Below are 15,908 nucleotides of genomic sequence, written 5' to 3'. Positions count from 1 at the left end.
CTTTTGTCATTTTCACTTTTGTTATCATATCTAAGAAACCATTACTTAATTTAAGGTCTCAAAGATTGACTCCTATGTTTTCTTAGAGTTTTATAGCTTTGATTTTGGGTTAATTTTTGTATATTGTATGAAGTAGGGATCTGGCTTCATTCTTTTACATATGGATATCCAGTTGTTCCAGCACCATTTATTGAAAAGAGTATTCTTTCCCCATTGAATTGTTTTGACATCATTGTCTAAAACCAATTGACCATAGCCCTGGCTGAGTGGAGCATTGTCCCATACACTGAAAGGTTACAGGTTTGATTCCCGTTCATAGTACATAACTAGGTTGCTGGTTCAATCCCTGGTTGGGGTGTGTACAGGAGAACAATTGGTGTTTCTCATAACAAAGTTTCTTTTTCTCTTTTGTTCCTCTCTTTTTAAAATTAGCATATCCTTAGGTGAGGATTAAAAAAATCATTTTACCATAAATAAAAATGTAAAGGTTTATTCCTGAACTCTCAATTCTATTCTGTCGAAATATACCTATCTTTATGCCAGTAACATCCTGTCTTGATAACTGAAGCTTTGTACTAAGTTTGAAACTGGGAAGTTTGAGGTTCCAACTTTATTCATTTTCAAAATTATTTTGGCTGTTCTGGATTTCTTGCATTTCCATATGAATTCTAGAGTCAGCTGGTCAGCTTTACAAAAAAGGCACCTAGGATTTTGATAGGGATTGCATTACTTCTGTAGGTTAATTAGGGAATTATTGCCAACTTAACAGTATTAAGTCTCTGTTCCATGAACAAGGGATGCCTTTCTGTTGTTTGGATCTTTAAAATTTCTTTCAACAGTGTTCTGTTGTTTTCAGAGCTAAAAAGCACTTTTCTTTGCATAAAATAGCAAAGTTTCCTTTTTGGCCTAAGCAAGCTATTTCTGATAGGAGGGAGCAGTGCAGATTCACTATGGAAAACTTGAGTGAAGTTCAAAATACGGGTTTTAAATTTATTCTGGATGGAAGTTACATCCAGTAAAATTTACCTATTGTCACTTATATTTGCATATCAGGGTTCCGAATATAAGAGTAGCATTTTAGTATCTGAACAGGATTTTAACTTCACGTAGGTGATCAGTCCATGAAATTCAATGGCAGAGCGCACTACCCTCATAGATAGTCTACCCTCATAGATAGTCTGTATAATTGCTAGATAGAGTAAATTTTAAGAGTTCAGGGAGTGAAACTGATTTTTCGGGTGGAATTTGAGTAAAATCAGAGTATCTCAATAATATAGTAAGAGGAATTACCAATTTGTCTTTTTGTTTTATGTTTAAAAATGAATGTATGAGTCATAACTACTGGAAAGATAACGATACTAATTACAATTAGTTCAGAGAGTATTGGAGTTTTGATCCATTTTCCCTATTACTCCATCAGCAGAATAATAGCAATAGGAATGGGTAACATTTATCAATTGTAAATAATAATCGACAAGCACTTTATGTGAATTATTTCTTATAATCTCCTTGTGAGAGATAAACACACACATACACACATATAATGCCTATTATCAACATCTTCATGGGGGAAAGTGAAGCTTAGAGAGGTTAATCAAATTATAAGAGGACTTGAGGCCCGGTACATGAAATTCGTGGTTGGTGGTATGTGTGTCCCTCAGCCCAGCCTCTCCAATATGGGAAATCCCTCTCAAAATCCAGGACTCCTGGCTTCCAACAGCTCTCCTGCCTGCCTGATTGTCCCTAACCCCTTTTGCCTGCCAGCATGATCACTCCATAATCACTCCCCTGCCAGCCTAATTGACGCTTAACAGCTCCCCTGCTGGCCCAGTCGCCCCCAACTGCCCTCCCCTGCAGGCCTGGTCTCCACCAGTTGCCCTACTCTGCCAGCTCAGTTGTCCCCAACTGCCCTCCCCTACTGGCCTGGTCGTCTCTAACTGCCCTCCCCTGCAGGCCTTTTCGCCCCCAATTTCTCTTCTCTGCAGGTCTGTTTGCCCCCAACTGCCCTCCCCTGCAGGCCCAGTAACCCCCAACTGCCCTCCCTATAGGCCTGTTCCCCCTCCCCCAATTGCCCTCCCTGCCAGCTCAGTCCCCCCCCAACAATCCTCCCCTGCTGGCCCGGTTGCCCCCAACTGCCCTCCCCTGCCAGCCCAATTGCCCCCAACCATCCTCCACTACAGGCCAGGTTCCCCCCACCCCCCCAACTGCACTCCCCTACAGGCCTGGTCCCCATTAACTGCCCTCCCCTCTAAGCCCAGTCTCCCCCACTGCCCTCCCCTGCAGGCCCAGTTCCACCCCAACTGCCCTCCCCTGCTGGCCTGATCGCCCACAACTACCCTCCCCTGCCAGCCATCTGTGGCAGCCATCTCTGACCACATGGGAGTGGCCATCTTGTGTGAGGGCGTGAGGGTCAATTTGCATATAACCTCTTTATTATATAGAATTTTGTTTTTTTCCCCCTTAAGATTAATGTTTTGCCTATTATTTTATTTCCAGAGAACAAATTCTTCAGTTTTAAATAAGGGTTTCTAATTCAGTTTTACTTTTATCATTATGGATTCCTCTCTTCTAAAGGATTACTGATCCAAATTTTTTTTTTACTTTAGATGTTTGTTATTTTAAATGAAGGAAGTGAATTGAGAAGTGAAAATTGCTTGTGTGTGGTGTATGTTTCCAACTTCTATAAAATTGCAACATTAAAAGTAATAGGTAGTTGCTTAAATAGAAATTACTAAGATTCCAGAATATGACTGTGACTGACCAGTTGCTGGTCATGGCTTTTCCTTTCTATATATCATGGTTTTGTTAAAAGGATATTTTGAAAGAATTAGTAGTGTACAGTGTTTTATTTTGTTTTTAATAAAGTTTTTCCATTTAAATCTTTTGGCCTCATCAGGTGGTACTTTGCTAACTTTATGTATGCTAACAAAACAAGATTACTTGTATATATCATATTTTCCTACTTCAGGATCTCACAAGTTCACAGTAAAATGAGTGGTGGGTGAGTTTTAATACTAATAACATTAAAAAATATTTTATTAATTTTTTACAGAGAGAAAGAGAGAGAGTTAAGAAACATTGATGAGAGAGAAATATCGATCAGCTGCCTCCTGCACACCTCCTACTGGGGATGTGCCCACAACCAAGGTACATGCCCTTGACCAGAATCGAACCCGGGACCCTTGAGTCCGCAGGCTCCATCTATTGAGCCAGACCGGTTTCGGCCTAATAACATTTAGAAATAGAAGCCCGGTACACGAAATTCATGCACGGGTGGGGGGTGGGGTTTGTCTCTCAGCCTATCCTGCACCCTCTCCAATTTGCGATCCCTCGAGTGACATCCGACTGTCCATCTATGCTTGATCCCACCGGTGGGATTGTTGGACACCCTTCTCACAATCTAGACAATCCAGGACTGCTGGCTCCCAACCACTCACCTGCCTGCCTGCCTGCCTGCCTGCCTGATTGCGCCTAACTGCTTCAGCCTGTCAGCCTGATCACACCCTAACTACTCCCCTGCCAGCCTGATCAACACCTAATTGCTCCCCTGCTGACCCGATTACCCCCAACTGCCCTCCCTGCCAACTGCCCTCCCTGCCGGCCTGGTCACCCCCAACTGCCCTCCCCTGCTGTCCTGCTTGCCCCCAAATGCCCTCCCCTTTTGGCCCAGTAACTACTAACTGCCCTCCCTTGCCAACCTGGTCTCTCTTAACTGCTCTCCCCTGCTGGCCTGGTTCCCCCCAACTGTCCTCCCCTGCTGCCCTGATAATTGTCCTCCCCTGACTGCCATCTTGTGGCCACATGGGAGCATCCATCTTTGATCACATGGGGGGGGCATCTTGTGTGTTGGAGTGACGGTCAATTTGCATATTACTCTTTTATTAGGTAGGATGTTAAAAAATGTGAGAATATAAAACTACATTATATTTAGTCACAATCAATGGACATATTTCTGTTTATTTATTGAAATGTTCCTTTTGTGTTGATGTCATATATATTTTTTTGCAGAATATTTGTTTTAAGACTAAATTTAAGTACTTGTTTTTCTTTGTAGGTATAAGCGTGTCTTTTCTGTTGGAACCCATGCGATTACTACATATAATCCCAATACTTTAGAAGTAACAAATCAGGTAATCATGTTAGAAGCTGCTAGGTGTTTGAATACCATTTGAATTTTAAAAGTTAGGCTATGATCCTTAACTCCTTGGCTTGAAACAGATTAAAACTTGACGATAGGAATGCCAAATATGAAAGAGATTTCAATGCTCAGGACCAAAAATAAATTAATGAAAGGGAGGCAGGAAGAGAATGTGCTTATTTCTAGGCTCTAAACATAATATCTTTTTGATATGTTACTATCTATAGATTTTAGCCATCTTATGTAAAATTGATAAATTCTTTATATTTTTTAAGCCTTATTGTTAGTGTAATTAATACAGGCATACAGAAGTCACAAGTATAGTCACAAGGGTAGTAGTGGTTGGAAAATACTTGTCATGGAACCAGGGTTACTAATTGTAAAGTGAATACTAACCTGAACATGGATAAACATATTTATATATATTCTAGCTAATGTTAATTGTAAATTAGGCATGCTTTACAGATTCCTCTTTTTGTTTTTAACATATTTGCAGGTAATAAAATTTTCTCCAGTGTGTGTTACTTCTATGTATTTATTTTAGATTGTTTGAATTAATGCCATTAATCATTAAAATGTGGATATGAATAGGATGTTTCATTGTCTCTCATGATTGAAAGCTTTTAAAGGTTTTTGTTATAGAATTACTCTAAGATACAGCTTCTTCTAGACCTCAGTATTATTTTGTAAATTTTTTCTTATTTTATGATTGTCTAATTAAAGTAGGGAAAATAATAATTATATTATTACACTATATTATAGCACCAGGCCAAGTATTTCCTTTCTTTTGTTAGTGGCCTTATGGAGACATTTGTGGCATCAGTCCTGTTGGAAGAGGACAGGGTACAGAGTTCAACCTCACATTTCGTAAAGGCAGTGGAAAAAAGTCAGAAACTTTGAAATTTTCTACAGAGCACAGAACAGAACTTCTTACAGAAGCATTGGTAAGAACAGTTCCATGTTAATAAACTAGATTTTTCTTCTTTATAAAATGAAAGTTATATTAAAGTAAGATATTAAATGTTCAGAGCTTCTGGTCTCACTATGCTTATGTCCTCTTATTGACCTTTAACACACTGAAACTGTCACTTTTCTCTATCTGAAAGAGAGGAAAATCCTATATAATCGATGGTTTTAGCCTTTTAAGTGTATATGTAGAACAAAGCAGTTATGTTTAATTACTGTTTCATGTTTTTCATTAAAGTTCCACACACTTCCTATTAAATATCCTTTTTTAAATATCAAGATTACCAAGTTGTGATTTTACTTGTTCTGGATTCTTCCCAACCAATCTGTTATCAACTGTGGTTATATTTTCTCTTTCAGAGATTTAGGACTGATTTTTCAGAAGGAAAAATTACAGGAAGGGTAAGTATTTAAAATTTATTAATATACTGGAAGCCAAATGCAGGAAGATTCGTGCTAGCATGGGCCTTCCTTTCCCTGGCTGCTGGCATCGCCTTTTCACTCTGCTCTGCCCCGGAGCCACCTCTTTCCACTCTGGCCCCAACTTCCCACACTGCCCAGAGGCCCTGAGAGACCTGGGGTGGGGTGGGACACCTGCATCATCGTCATGGGGACGAGGCAAGTGTCCCACCTGCCCCCAGTTGCTCAGTGTCTGTATGCAAATTAACCACCATTTTTGTTGGGTTAATTTGCATACTCTTGACTGTGGGCGTAGCGGAGGTACAGTCAATTTACATGTTTGTCTATTTTTAGGTGAGATTTTTTTATGTGTTCAAATGTTGCTCTTTATTGTAAAAATCATTCCATGACCTATATATTCTTTTTCTGGCAAAGCTAACAGGGAAAAAAGAAAACACAGATTTAATGTCTCCTGATAGTACATGTTAGAAAGATGAATGTGGTTTAACTGGAAACTCAAATATCAGGAGTTACCACATGTGTCAAACACAAGGCCCACGGGCCAAATCCGTCCCGCCAGGCCTTGCAATGTGGCCCGCACTGCGCTGTCATCACTGCACTCCGCTGTGTTTCCATCACAATGACAGTTTATGACTGTTCAGTAAGCCATTCGGCCCGCGATTTAGGCTGGATTTTAGATTTTGGCCCCTTCTCTGATTGAGTTCGCCACCCCTAAGTTAGACTGTTAAAGCTGGTAGATGGGGAAAATCTTTAGGCAGAGAATTATGGGGCAAACAGTGCTGTCACCATTCAACTAGTCTTGATTTAGTATTCTAAACAGCAACAATGACATCACACTGCTGACAGTACCTGTTGGAACATGCAATAGTTCTTTTTTGGTGTGAGAGTTTCCAGTTTCAGAACATGGAAATTGTAAGGTTTGGGTATATGAAAGTTGTCTTACTATTTATTTTTGCACTGGATCTGGCTGATAATGTAGTTTTCTGTGATGTACCAACAGCTTTGAGGAAGTCATGCTTATTAGCTAGAATCTTCTTAGTTTTCCCCAGATTTTCTCTAGTCATGTTATGACAGCATTTAAACTAAATCCGAAACTTCTGGGCTAGGGAAATGGATGTTTATGCTCTTTTTACTCCCTTGAAATAGTGAATTTTTTTTTTTTTTTTCATGAGAAGATATGTTTTTATAACTGAGGTTAGGAGGGGGCAGTGTTCAGAACTACAGCTTCTGGCAAAAGACAGGAACTGAAGTCTGATATGCTGGCAGTGCTATTCCCCTGTCTTTTTAAAGTCCTCATCATCTACTGGTTTAACATCCCAGAAGCCTTACTGCTCAAGCAATTGGCTGGTTGCCATAGAACCATTAAGATAGTTTAATGGAAATGGCAAGGTGCTTGTTTCTTGTTCCCTGATGAGATAACAGATTTCTATAAATTATAATTTGATATTCTTTAATTATTTTATGTTAGCAGGTAATCTTTCTGTATATCTCATCTGTTTAGCATACTTACAGTTTGATTTTTTTTTAATAAGCTTTTTATATCAGTCAACTTCAACTTGATACTTTTTAAGACGTTGGGGTGGAAACAATATCTCTAGAAGAGTGCCTGAAGGGGACAGTCCACTTGACTTTACATCTGGAATAAGTGGTACCTCCTCTTCCTCGCAAATGCTGGGCTGGCCAAACTACACTTTTGCATAAGATGAATTTGGCCCTCAAACCTTCAAAATCGTCCCTAGATATACTCTAAATCAGGGTTTTCTAAATTTCTCTTTTGACCTTCACAGTCCTGAGGGATAATAGTGTTTCCAGTGTCTCATTATGACAGTTAATTATCTGCTGGGAGGAATGGAGAATATCCTGCAGAGTGGGTTTGGGCATGTAAATAAGCATAGATTGGAAAAGTGCCACCTTTTTTGTGCCTTCCCTGCCACCTGACTCCTGGAGAGGTATGGCATACTTTCACCTTTCATTCAGAATCAAGGCTCTAAATATATTTTTGGGTTAATGCTGGCCCTTTTGTCTTCGTGCAGAGTTCCTCATATGGAACTACTAGAGGCCTGGTGCATAGGATTCATGCACTGGTGGGGGGAGGGGTGGCATGTGGGGATCGGCCCGCTGTGGGAGCACTGCTCATCCCGGGCAGCTGAGCAGCTATGGACCTGCCTTCTGAGAAGCTGCTCCCTGGTCCGGCATCTTCCGTGGAGTCTGAGCACTCACCTCTTTAGAGGACCTGGTTAGGGCCGGGCCCAGGGACAATAGCACTGAGCGGCAGTGGAGTAGGCCTCAGTCCCTCAACTGCCACAAACCCGCCTCCCAGTCTCTGGGGTCAGCTCTGCAAGCCCAGTGGTGGCTTGCAGGCATTTGGAAGAAGCGGCAGAAAGTGAGGAAGAGCCCCTTATGGCGAGGAGGCTACTATCGCAGCCTGGGTTCCTGCCTACTTATCCTGGTCAGCCCAGCGGTGCTCCCCTTGTGGGAGTGCACTGACCACTATGGGGCAGTTCCTGTGTTGAGCATCTGCCCCCTGGTGGTCAGTGCACATCATAGCAACTGGCCAACCGGTTGTTCTGGTCGTTCTGCTATTCAGTTGCTGGGCTTTATTATATTGGATAATGTGTGTGATTACTACCAACCAATAATGCTGAGGGGACTTGATGTGATAATATCCTATGAACCTCATTATGGAGTTTAGTGATGGGATGTTAGTGGAGGTGTTTATTATATAATGCATGCCTTACTCTCTCGTTTGAACATCGACAAGATAATTTCTCTTATTTCAGTATTAGAAATAGTTGTACTTTTGAGCAACCAATTTATTTTTGCCTTGAGTCATGTAACTGACCATATTGATAGATAGGAAACTGTGGACTTTTTGGGTGGGCAAGGGGATACTCATTTCACATCTAACATTTTGTTATCCTTATATTCTCTGCCTGATTTTGCCTGTATTTTAAATAAATTTTCTGTATCATAAATTTTGATTAGTAGCCTCAACTAAACATTTATTTTTAATAACTTAAACTGGGTAGTAAGTGGATGTTGACCATTTTGATAATTTCTAATACTGGGTACTTCACCTTATGAAAAAATGTTATAGTCTAAATGGAGTTATACTTGCAAATAAGATCAAACATCAAAGATAACTTCCCATTGGTATGATTAGAAAAGCTTAAGGTTGGACTGATGCTTCAGCTTTTTCTGTGCATGTAGAAAGAAAATCTATATTAATAGACTGAACTAGCTCAGGTTGTTTAAATTGAATACAATCTCTTCTCCAAAATGTGACTTAGCTCTTTTCTATATCTAACTTAAATAAAAGAATCTATCAACAAAAGTTGAAATTTTTCCTCAATAAAATATTTTACAATAACATTTCTATTTAAAATTTCCTTTATTTTCTTTTTGTATATTTGCATAAGAGTGACTTAAAATTGTTTTACAAAATATTATAACCCAAAACTTTGCTAATTTAATAAGGACATATTTTCTTAAATTAGAGAGAACATTCTTAAAAACAATATATATATATATATATATGTATACACACACACACACACACACACACACACACATATATATACACACACACACACACATATATATATTATGGATTTCAGAGAGGAAGGGAGAGAGAAAGAGAGATACAAACATCAATGATGAGAGAGAATCATTGATTGGCTGTCTACTGCACATCCCAACTAGGGATTGAGCCCGAAATCTGGGCATGTGCTCTTTTTTTTTTTTTTTTTTTAATATTTTTTTATTGATTTTTTACAGAGAGGAAGAGAGAGGGATAGAGAGTTTGAAACATCAATGAGAGAGAATCATTGATCAGCTGCCTCTTGCACACCCCTACTGGGGATGTGCCCACAACCAAGGTACGTGCCCTTGACCGGAATTGAACCCGGGACCCTTCAGTCCTCAGGCTGACGCTCTATCCACTGAGCCAAACTGGTTTCGCCCTGGGCATGTGCTCTTGACTGGAATTGAACCTGGGACCCTTCAGTTTGCAGGCCGATGGTTTATCCACTGAGCCAAACCGGCTAGGGCTAGAGTGAACATTCTTAATGAAGTAAACACAAACTTCCAAACAGCTAAAATTAATGTTGATAACAATTTGGATAATAGTTCTAAATAGAGTACTGTTTAGATTTCTGGTTGTTCCAGCAGTGACTGGTACATTAAATGTAACCTTATTTTATGGTAAGTGTATACATGAGCCTAAAATTGATATTATTTTTCTCTAGAGATATAACTGTTATAAGCATCATTGGAGTGATACAAGAAAACCTGTCATTTTGGAAGTAACTCCTGGAGGCATTGACCAGATCAGTCCTGCAACTAACAGAGTCCTCTGTTCCTATGACTACAGAAATATTGAGGGCTTTGTGGATCTCTCTGACTATCAAGGAGGGTTCTGTATAATTTATGGAGGATTTAGTAGATTGGTAAGTTGTCTTTTAAAAAGTCATTTAAAAAGGAATATGAGCATTTGAAGGAAAATGGGGTTTTTCAACTTTATTTTGAAACTTTATTTGATTTCTTTGGGATTAAATATGGTATTAAGAGTTCAGACTTCTATACCAAAGAGCTTGAATCTCAATTAATTTGCAACTATTGGTTTTTTGTTGTGTTCTTTTTTGTTTTGTTTTGTTAATCCTCACCCGAGGATATTTTTTTCATTGATTTTTAGAGAGAGTGAAAGGGAGAGGGAGAGACAGACAGAAACATCGATGTGAGAGAGACACATAGATTAGTTGCTTCCGTTGCTTTCTACACGTACCCTGACCAGGGCTGGGAAACTTGCAACCACGCTACATGCTCTTGACTGGAATTGAACCCGGAATCCTTCAGTCCGAGGGCCAACACTCTATCCACTGAGCCAAACCAGCTAGGTCTGTTGTTTTTAATTTTAATCACTTATAAAAATTTAATATATTTTTTATTGATTCAGAGGGATAAGGGGGGAGAGAGAGAGAGAGAAACATCAACGATGTGAGAGAATTATTGATCAGCTGTCTCCTGCATGCCCCCTACTGGAGATCAAGCCTACAACTCAGGCATGTTCCTGATGGGAATCGAACCATGATCTTTTGGTTCATAGTTTCACACTCAACCACTGAGCCACACCGGACAGGCTAATCATCCCACTTTTTAAGCATACTCTGCCTCTTAAAAGGCTAACTAAAAGAGTATGACAGATTTATTCTCTATAGTTCACTATAGTTAAAAGAGTATGACAGATTCATTCAACAAATCTTTATCTGGTACCTGCTATATCCATAGTGACTGTGATAAGGTGTTGGGAATAAAATCTATTTTTAGAACATAATCTGATCCTTTGTTTCTCTGCAAGAGAGCTATTGGCATTCAGGGCAGGACCATCCATTTTCATGAGTGGGACTCCACACCCTTTTCAGGATAGTTAACATTCCTAGCCTCAGGCACCAAATGCAAGTAGCAATACCTTATTCTTGACCTTTGTAAATACACTCCTAGAGGTTGGTTTGTAATATACATAGGCCAGTGACTTGTAAGCATGTAAACATTCTTTCAAGAAAGCCCACTATATGAAAACATTAAATCAGAACTACCTCAGTTGAAGCTGAAATCCTGTCCACTTAATGCCCACCAACCACAATGGATTTCCCTGGGGTCCCTGGGGATCCTTTTGAAAGCCCCAGAGTGCTGTTGTCCACATAGGATGAAAATCACACTCTGAGTAGTTAGAATTTCCACTCATTATTTGTAAGACTATATGCCAAACTTTGTGGTTTTAATTTAGTAATAATGTTTCATTTACAACACTTCTGATAAGATGTTCTACCTTTCTTCCCTTTAGAATTGCTACTTCAGTCTCTCTCTTATGAGTTGATTCAATGTTATTCAAATTTTAGTTATTTCAACCCTGACTTTTTAAATTTCAAAATTTGTGCAGCATTTATTTGCATCAGAGCAAAGAGAAGAAATTATCAAGAGTGCAATAGATCATGCTGGCAATTACATAGGCATTTCATTGCGGATCAGAAAAGAACCTTTAGAGTTTGAGCAATATTTGAATCTGCGCTTTGGAAAATACAGCACTGATGAAGCCATCACATCTTTAGCAGAGTTTGTAGTCCAAAAAATATCACCTAGACATTTGGTAAGACCTGTGTGTTGAAAGAAAAAATTTGTTCATCTGATTTTAATATTTTTCTTTAGTAACTTTTTAATATCTCTCAATTTTGTTTGAAGGAACCTGTAAAAAGACTGCTAGCACTCACAGAAACATGTTTAGTAGAACGTGACCCAGCAACTTATAATATTGCAACATTGAAACCTTTAGGAGAGGTAAGCTTCATCAATATTAGCTTAATAGGTATTTTTTTAAAAAAATTCATCAAGCTTTTGAGATTCTAGTATGTGAAATGCAGAGTGCTTCATCAAAGAGGAAAAACAAATATTTGTATCCAGAAGTTCTATGCAGTTTAGAAAAAGATAACATTATTAATTTGTATATTTAAAATGACCATTTAGTTTGCATTTCTTCCCATTGATAAATTAGAGTAAGTTTCTATTTTAATATTTTTTCCATGCTTGAAGAATGGAAAACAGGAATAATCTGTATTCTTTACATTATTTATTGATCTTTAGAACAACAAATATTTTAAAATTTATTTTCAAAATATACAGTGAATTTTAATTAAATTAGTTATTTAATAATTCTCTGAAAATTTGAATGAGAGTTAAGCAAGCTGCTCTTAAATTCTGATATTGTAAAGAAGCCACATTTTAAAATAGTGATTTTTGTAAAAATGATGTGTGGTTTTGAAACAAAATACTATAAAACTAAACAGCTTTTGAAATTTTTTTTTCATTAGGTATTTGCATTGGTTTGTGACTCAGAAAATCCACAACTCTTTACCATTGAATTTATAAAAGGGCAAATACGGAAATATTCTTCAACAGAGAGGTATTTTTTAAAAAAAATTCGTTAAGCTTTTGAGATTCTAGTATGTGTAATGCAAAGTGCTTCATCAAAGAGGAAAAACAAAGATTTGTATTCAGAACTTCTATGTAATTTAGAAAAAGATGACATTTTGTTGTATATTTAAAATGACCATTTAATTTTCAAATTCCTAAAGAGAATAAAAATGGTGACTTGGTTTTAAGTGAAATGATGAAAATAAAGTGTTTTTCTGAAATTTAAGCTTTTATATTTTTAAATATAAGTATATTTTTAAAAATTGTACCTGTCGCTTTCATTATTAAATTGTTTGGATCACACCAGCAAGTTACTTTAATATGAATACTGTACTTAAACTAGATTTTATAAGTTAGAATTGTTAGGCTATTTACTAATTTTCCATTGGAGTAAGCCAACATATTATTGTGACTTGGCTGTTGACATTAAGACTTGTGAGATGCTATAGCTCATAAACTCGTGAGAGAGAGAGAGAGAGAGAGAGAGAGAGATCTATTGATAAATCAAACACATTTATCACCCTGTGCTGTGAATTACTGGATCTCCCTTTATTAATCCATTATCATGGGATTGGCAGTGTTTAACTTCCAGGCAATTCTTTCAGACTAAAGCTGTTCTTGAAAGTTAGTTGAAACAGTTCTGGTGTATTTTGCCACTGTCTATAATGCAGCCTTATTATATTCACTTCCTGTAATATGACCAGTTTCTTACCTCCAAAAGCTTTTGATCTAAAGTCTACAAAAATGGCAAAAGGTTATATTTTTTTCCTGTCCTAAATTCAAGGAAGAGAACTGCCGGGGGGGAAAAAAAAGTATGTCTAATTAGAGGAAAGATCTCAACACTTAGTCTATCATGTAGCTTTATTTACATTATATTGTTTAATTTCAGGCTTCTTCAAACTACGGCCCTTGGGCCACATGCGGCCTGCAGAGGAGTCTGATCCGGCCCGCCAGGTTTTTTGGGCAGTGAGCGCAGCCGAGGTGTTACAGTAGGAATTAGTAGTTCATATAGTCCGGCCCTCCAGCTCTCTGAGGGACCGTGATCTGGCCCCCATTTTAAAAAGTTTGAGGACCCCTGTTTAATTTTGATAGTTGCCCTAGGAAGAAGGTGCCAGTATTTCCAGTAAAGCTTACCTGCAACAAGTAAAGGAATTTCTTTGTGATTTTGGAGTAGAAAGGATTTCTTAGCTATAATATCAAAAGCACAATTCATAAAAGAAAAATGTTGATTATTTAGACCACATGTGTCAAACACAAGGCCCTCGGGCCAAATCCGTCCCGCCAGGCCTTGCAATGTGGCCCGCACCGCGCTGTCATCACTGCACTCTGCTGCGTTTCCATCACAATGACAATTTATGACTGTTCAGTAAACCATTCGGCCCGCGATTTAGGCTGGATTGTAGATTTTGGCCCCTTCTCTGATTGAGTTCGACACCCCTAATTTAGACTGTCAGAATTTAAAAATTTGCCCAATAAGAAAAGGAAGAGTCAAGCCACAGACAGGAAGGAAATATTTGGATTTTCTAATAAAGTACTTGTGTCCACAATATATAAAGAACACTTTTAAGCAATATTACATAAGAAAAAAACAATGATAAATGGGCAAAAGATTCAGATAGACACCTCATCAGAGAAGATATATGAATGATAAACACATGAAAAGATTGAGTTATTAGGGGGAAAAAATTAAAATCACTACATACCCACTAAAATGGGTAACATCAAAAAGACCAGCAGTGCCAATTGTTGGCAAAGTTGTGGAGAAACTGGAACTTGTAAACATTGCTGGTGGAATGTAAAAATTGAATCTGCTTTGAAAAATAATTTGGCAGTTTTGTAAAAGATTCAATATATATTTATTATGTGACCTAGCAATTTCATTCCTCATTATCTAACCAAGAAAAATGAAGCCCTGGCTAGTGTTGCTCACTTGGTTGGGCATTGTTCCATGCACCTAGAGTTACCAGTCAGGGCACATGCCCAGGTTGCAGGCTTGATCCCTAGTAGAGGGCATTGATCTCTCTCTCTCCCTCTTCCTCTCCCTCTCCCCTTCTCTCTTCCTATCTGAAAAATCAATAAGAACATTTTTTAAAATGCCCTAGCTGGTTTGGCTCAGCAGAGTGTCAGCCTGCAGACCAAAGGGTCCTGGGTTTGATTCTGGTCGAGGGCACATACCTCCATTGCAGGCTCCATCACCAGTCCTTAGGGACGTGTGCTGTAGGCAACCAGTCAATGTGTATCTCTCATATTGATGTTTCTCTCTTCCCCCTCCCTTCCACTCTCTAAAAATCAATGAAAAAGGATACTCAAGTGAGGGTTGAAAAAGAAAAAAAAATGAAAACATGCCCACACAAAGAATTGCATGTGAATGTTCATAATAACTACTTATAATAGCCCAAAAATAGAAATATGTATATCATTTGGTAAATAGATAGACAAAAATGATGTGCATCCATAAAATGGAATACTATCCTATACAATAAAAGGCTAATATAAAAATCGACTGACCGGTGAAATGGACCAGTCGCTATGATATGCACTGACTACCAAGGGCAGGCACTCAATGCAGGAGCTTCCCCCTGGTGGTCAGTGCGCTCCCGCAGGGGGAGCACTGCTCAGCCAGAAGCTGGGCTCATGGCTAGCAAGTGCAACGGTGGTGGTGGAAGCCTTCCCTGCCTCTGTGGCTGTTGGGCCAGTGATCAACTAACCTCCTGCAGTCCCCCCCTCCCTTCAACACTCTTGCACGAATTCATGCACCAGGCCTCTAATAGTATCATACAGAGTATTTTCACTGCCTAAAAATCCTCTAATCTGTCAATTTATCCTTCCTTTTCCATTTACTTTGGCAACCAGTGTTCTTTTTATTGTCTCTGTAATTTTGTCTTTTTCCACAATGTCATTGTTGGTCTCATAAAGTTTGTAATCTTCTTTTATTCACTTTTACAATCAAGTCTCCTTCATGTCTTATCATGGCTTAATAGTTCATTTCTTTTTAGCTCTTATAATATTTCATTGTTTGAATGTACTATGTTTTTCTGTATTTGTTCATCTGCTGAAGGACATCTTGGTTTGCTTCTCAGTTTTGACAAAGATGAATGTAAAGCTTCTGTGATGTCAGGGTGTGGCTTTTGGTGGACATAAGTTTTCAGTACTTTTGGGTGAATATAAAAGAATATGATCACTGAATCATAATGTAAGAGGATTTGGGTTTTGTAAGAAATTGCCAGTCTGCCTTACAAAAGTAGCTGTGCCATTTTTCATTCCCACCAGTAATGAATGAGAAGTCCTGTTGCTCCATATTCTCGTCAGCCTTTGGTGTTGCCATTGTTCCAGATTTTGGCCCTTCTGATAGATGTGTAGGGGTATCTCATTTTTTTAAAATTAATTTTCATTTTTCTGTTGTAGAGCTTCTTTTTAT

At 38.5% G+C, this 15,908-nt stretch overlaps 1 protein-coding gene and 1 long non-coding RNA gene across 12 annotated transcripts in view; both read left to right on the top strand.

Moving 5' to 3' along the window:
* DNAJC13 (DnaJ heat shock protein family (Hsp40) member C13) overlaps positions 1–15,908 on the top strand; it is a 103,439-nt gene that overhangs the window by 16,193 nt on the left and 71,338 nt on the right. For 8 of the 11 annotated variants that reach the window (XR_004986853.2, XM_036431456.2, XM_036431451.2 and 5 more), the window contains exons 3-9: positions 4,055–4,130; positions 4,933–5,082; positions 5,465–5,506; positions 9,772–9,972; positions 11,463–11,669; positions 11,762–11,857; positions 12,388–12,479. Coding sequence is in view for 10 of the 11 variants with exons in the window: in XM_036431456.2 (XP_036287349.1) it covers positions 4,055–4,130; positions 4,933–5,082; positions 5,465–5,506; positions 9,772–9,972; positions 11,463–11,669; positions 11,762–11,857; positions 12,388–12,479 (864 nt within the window). In the remaining variant the exon portion in view is untranslated. The remainder of the gene's footprint in view (positions 1–4,054; positions 4,131–4,932; positions 5,083–5,464; positions 5,507–9,771; positions 9,973–11,462; positions 11,670–11,761; positions 11,858–12,387; positions 12,480–15,908) is intronic. The other 3 variants (XM_036431453.2, XM_036431452.2, XM_045579290.1) reach the window with 3 other exon arrangements.
* Positions 5,856–7,045, top strand: LOC123652057. Its single transcript, XR_006741139.1, has 2 exons — positions 5,856–6,032; positions 6,241–7,045. It is a non-coding gene; the product is annotated as an uncharacterized LOC123652057 (long non-coding RNA).

This window comes from Pipistrellus kuhlii, unplaced genomic scaffold, assembly GCF_014108245.1.
Source record: "Pipistrellus kuhlii isolate mPipKuh1 unplaced genomic scaffold, mPipKuh1.p scaffold_m20_p_11, whole genome shotgun sequence".
Lineage (NCBI taxonomy): Eukaryota > Metazoa > Chordata > Mammalia > Chiroptera > Vespertilionidae > Pipistrellus > Pipistrellus kuhlii.
This window is presented reverse-complemented; position numbering and strand designations above follow the sequence as displayed.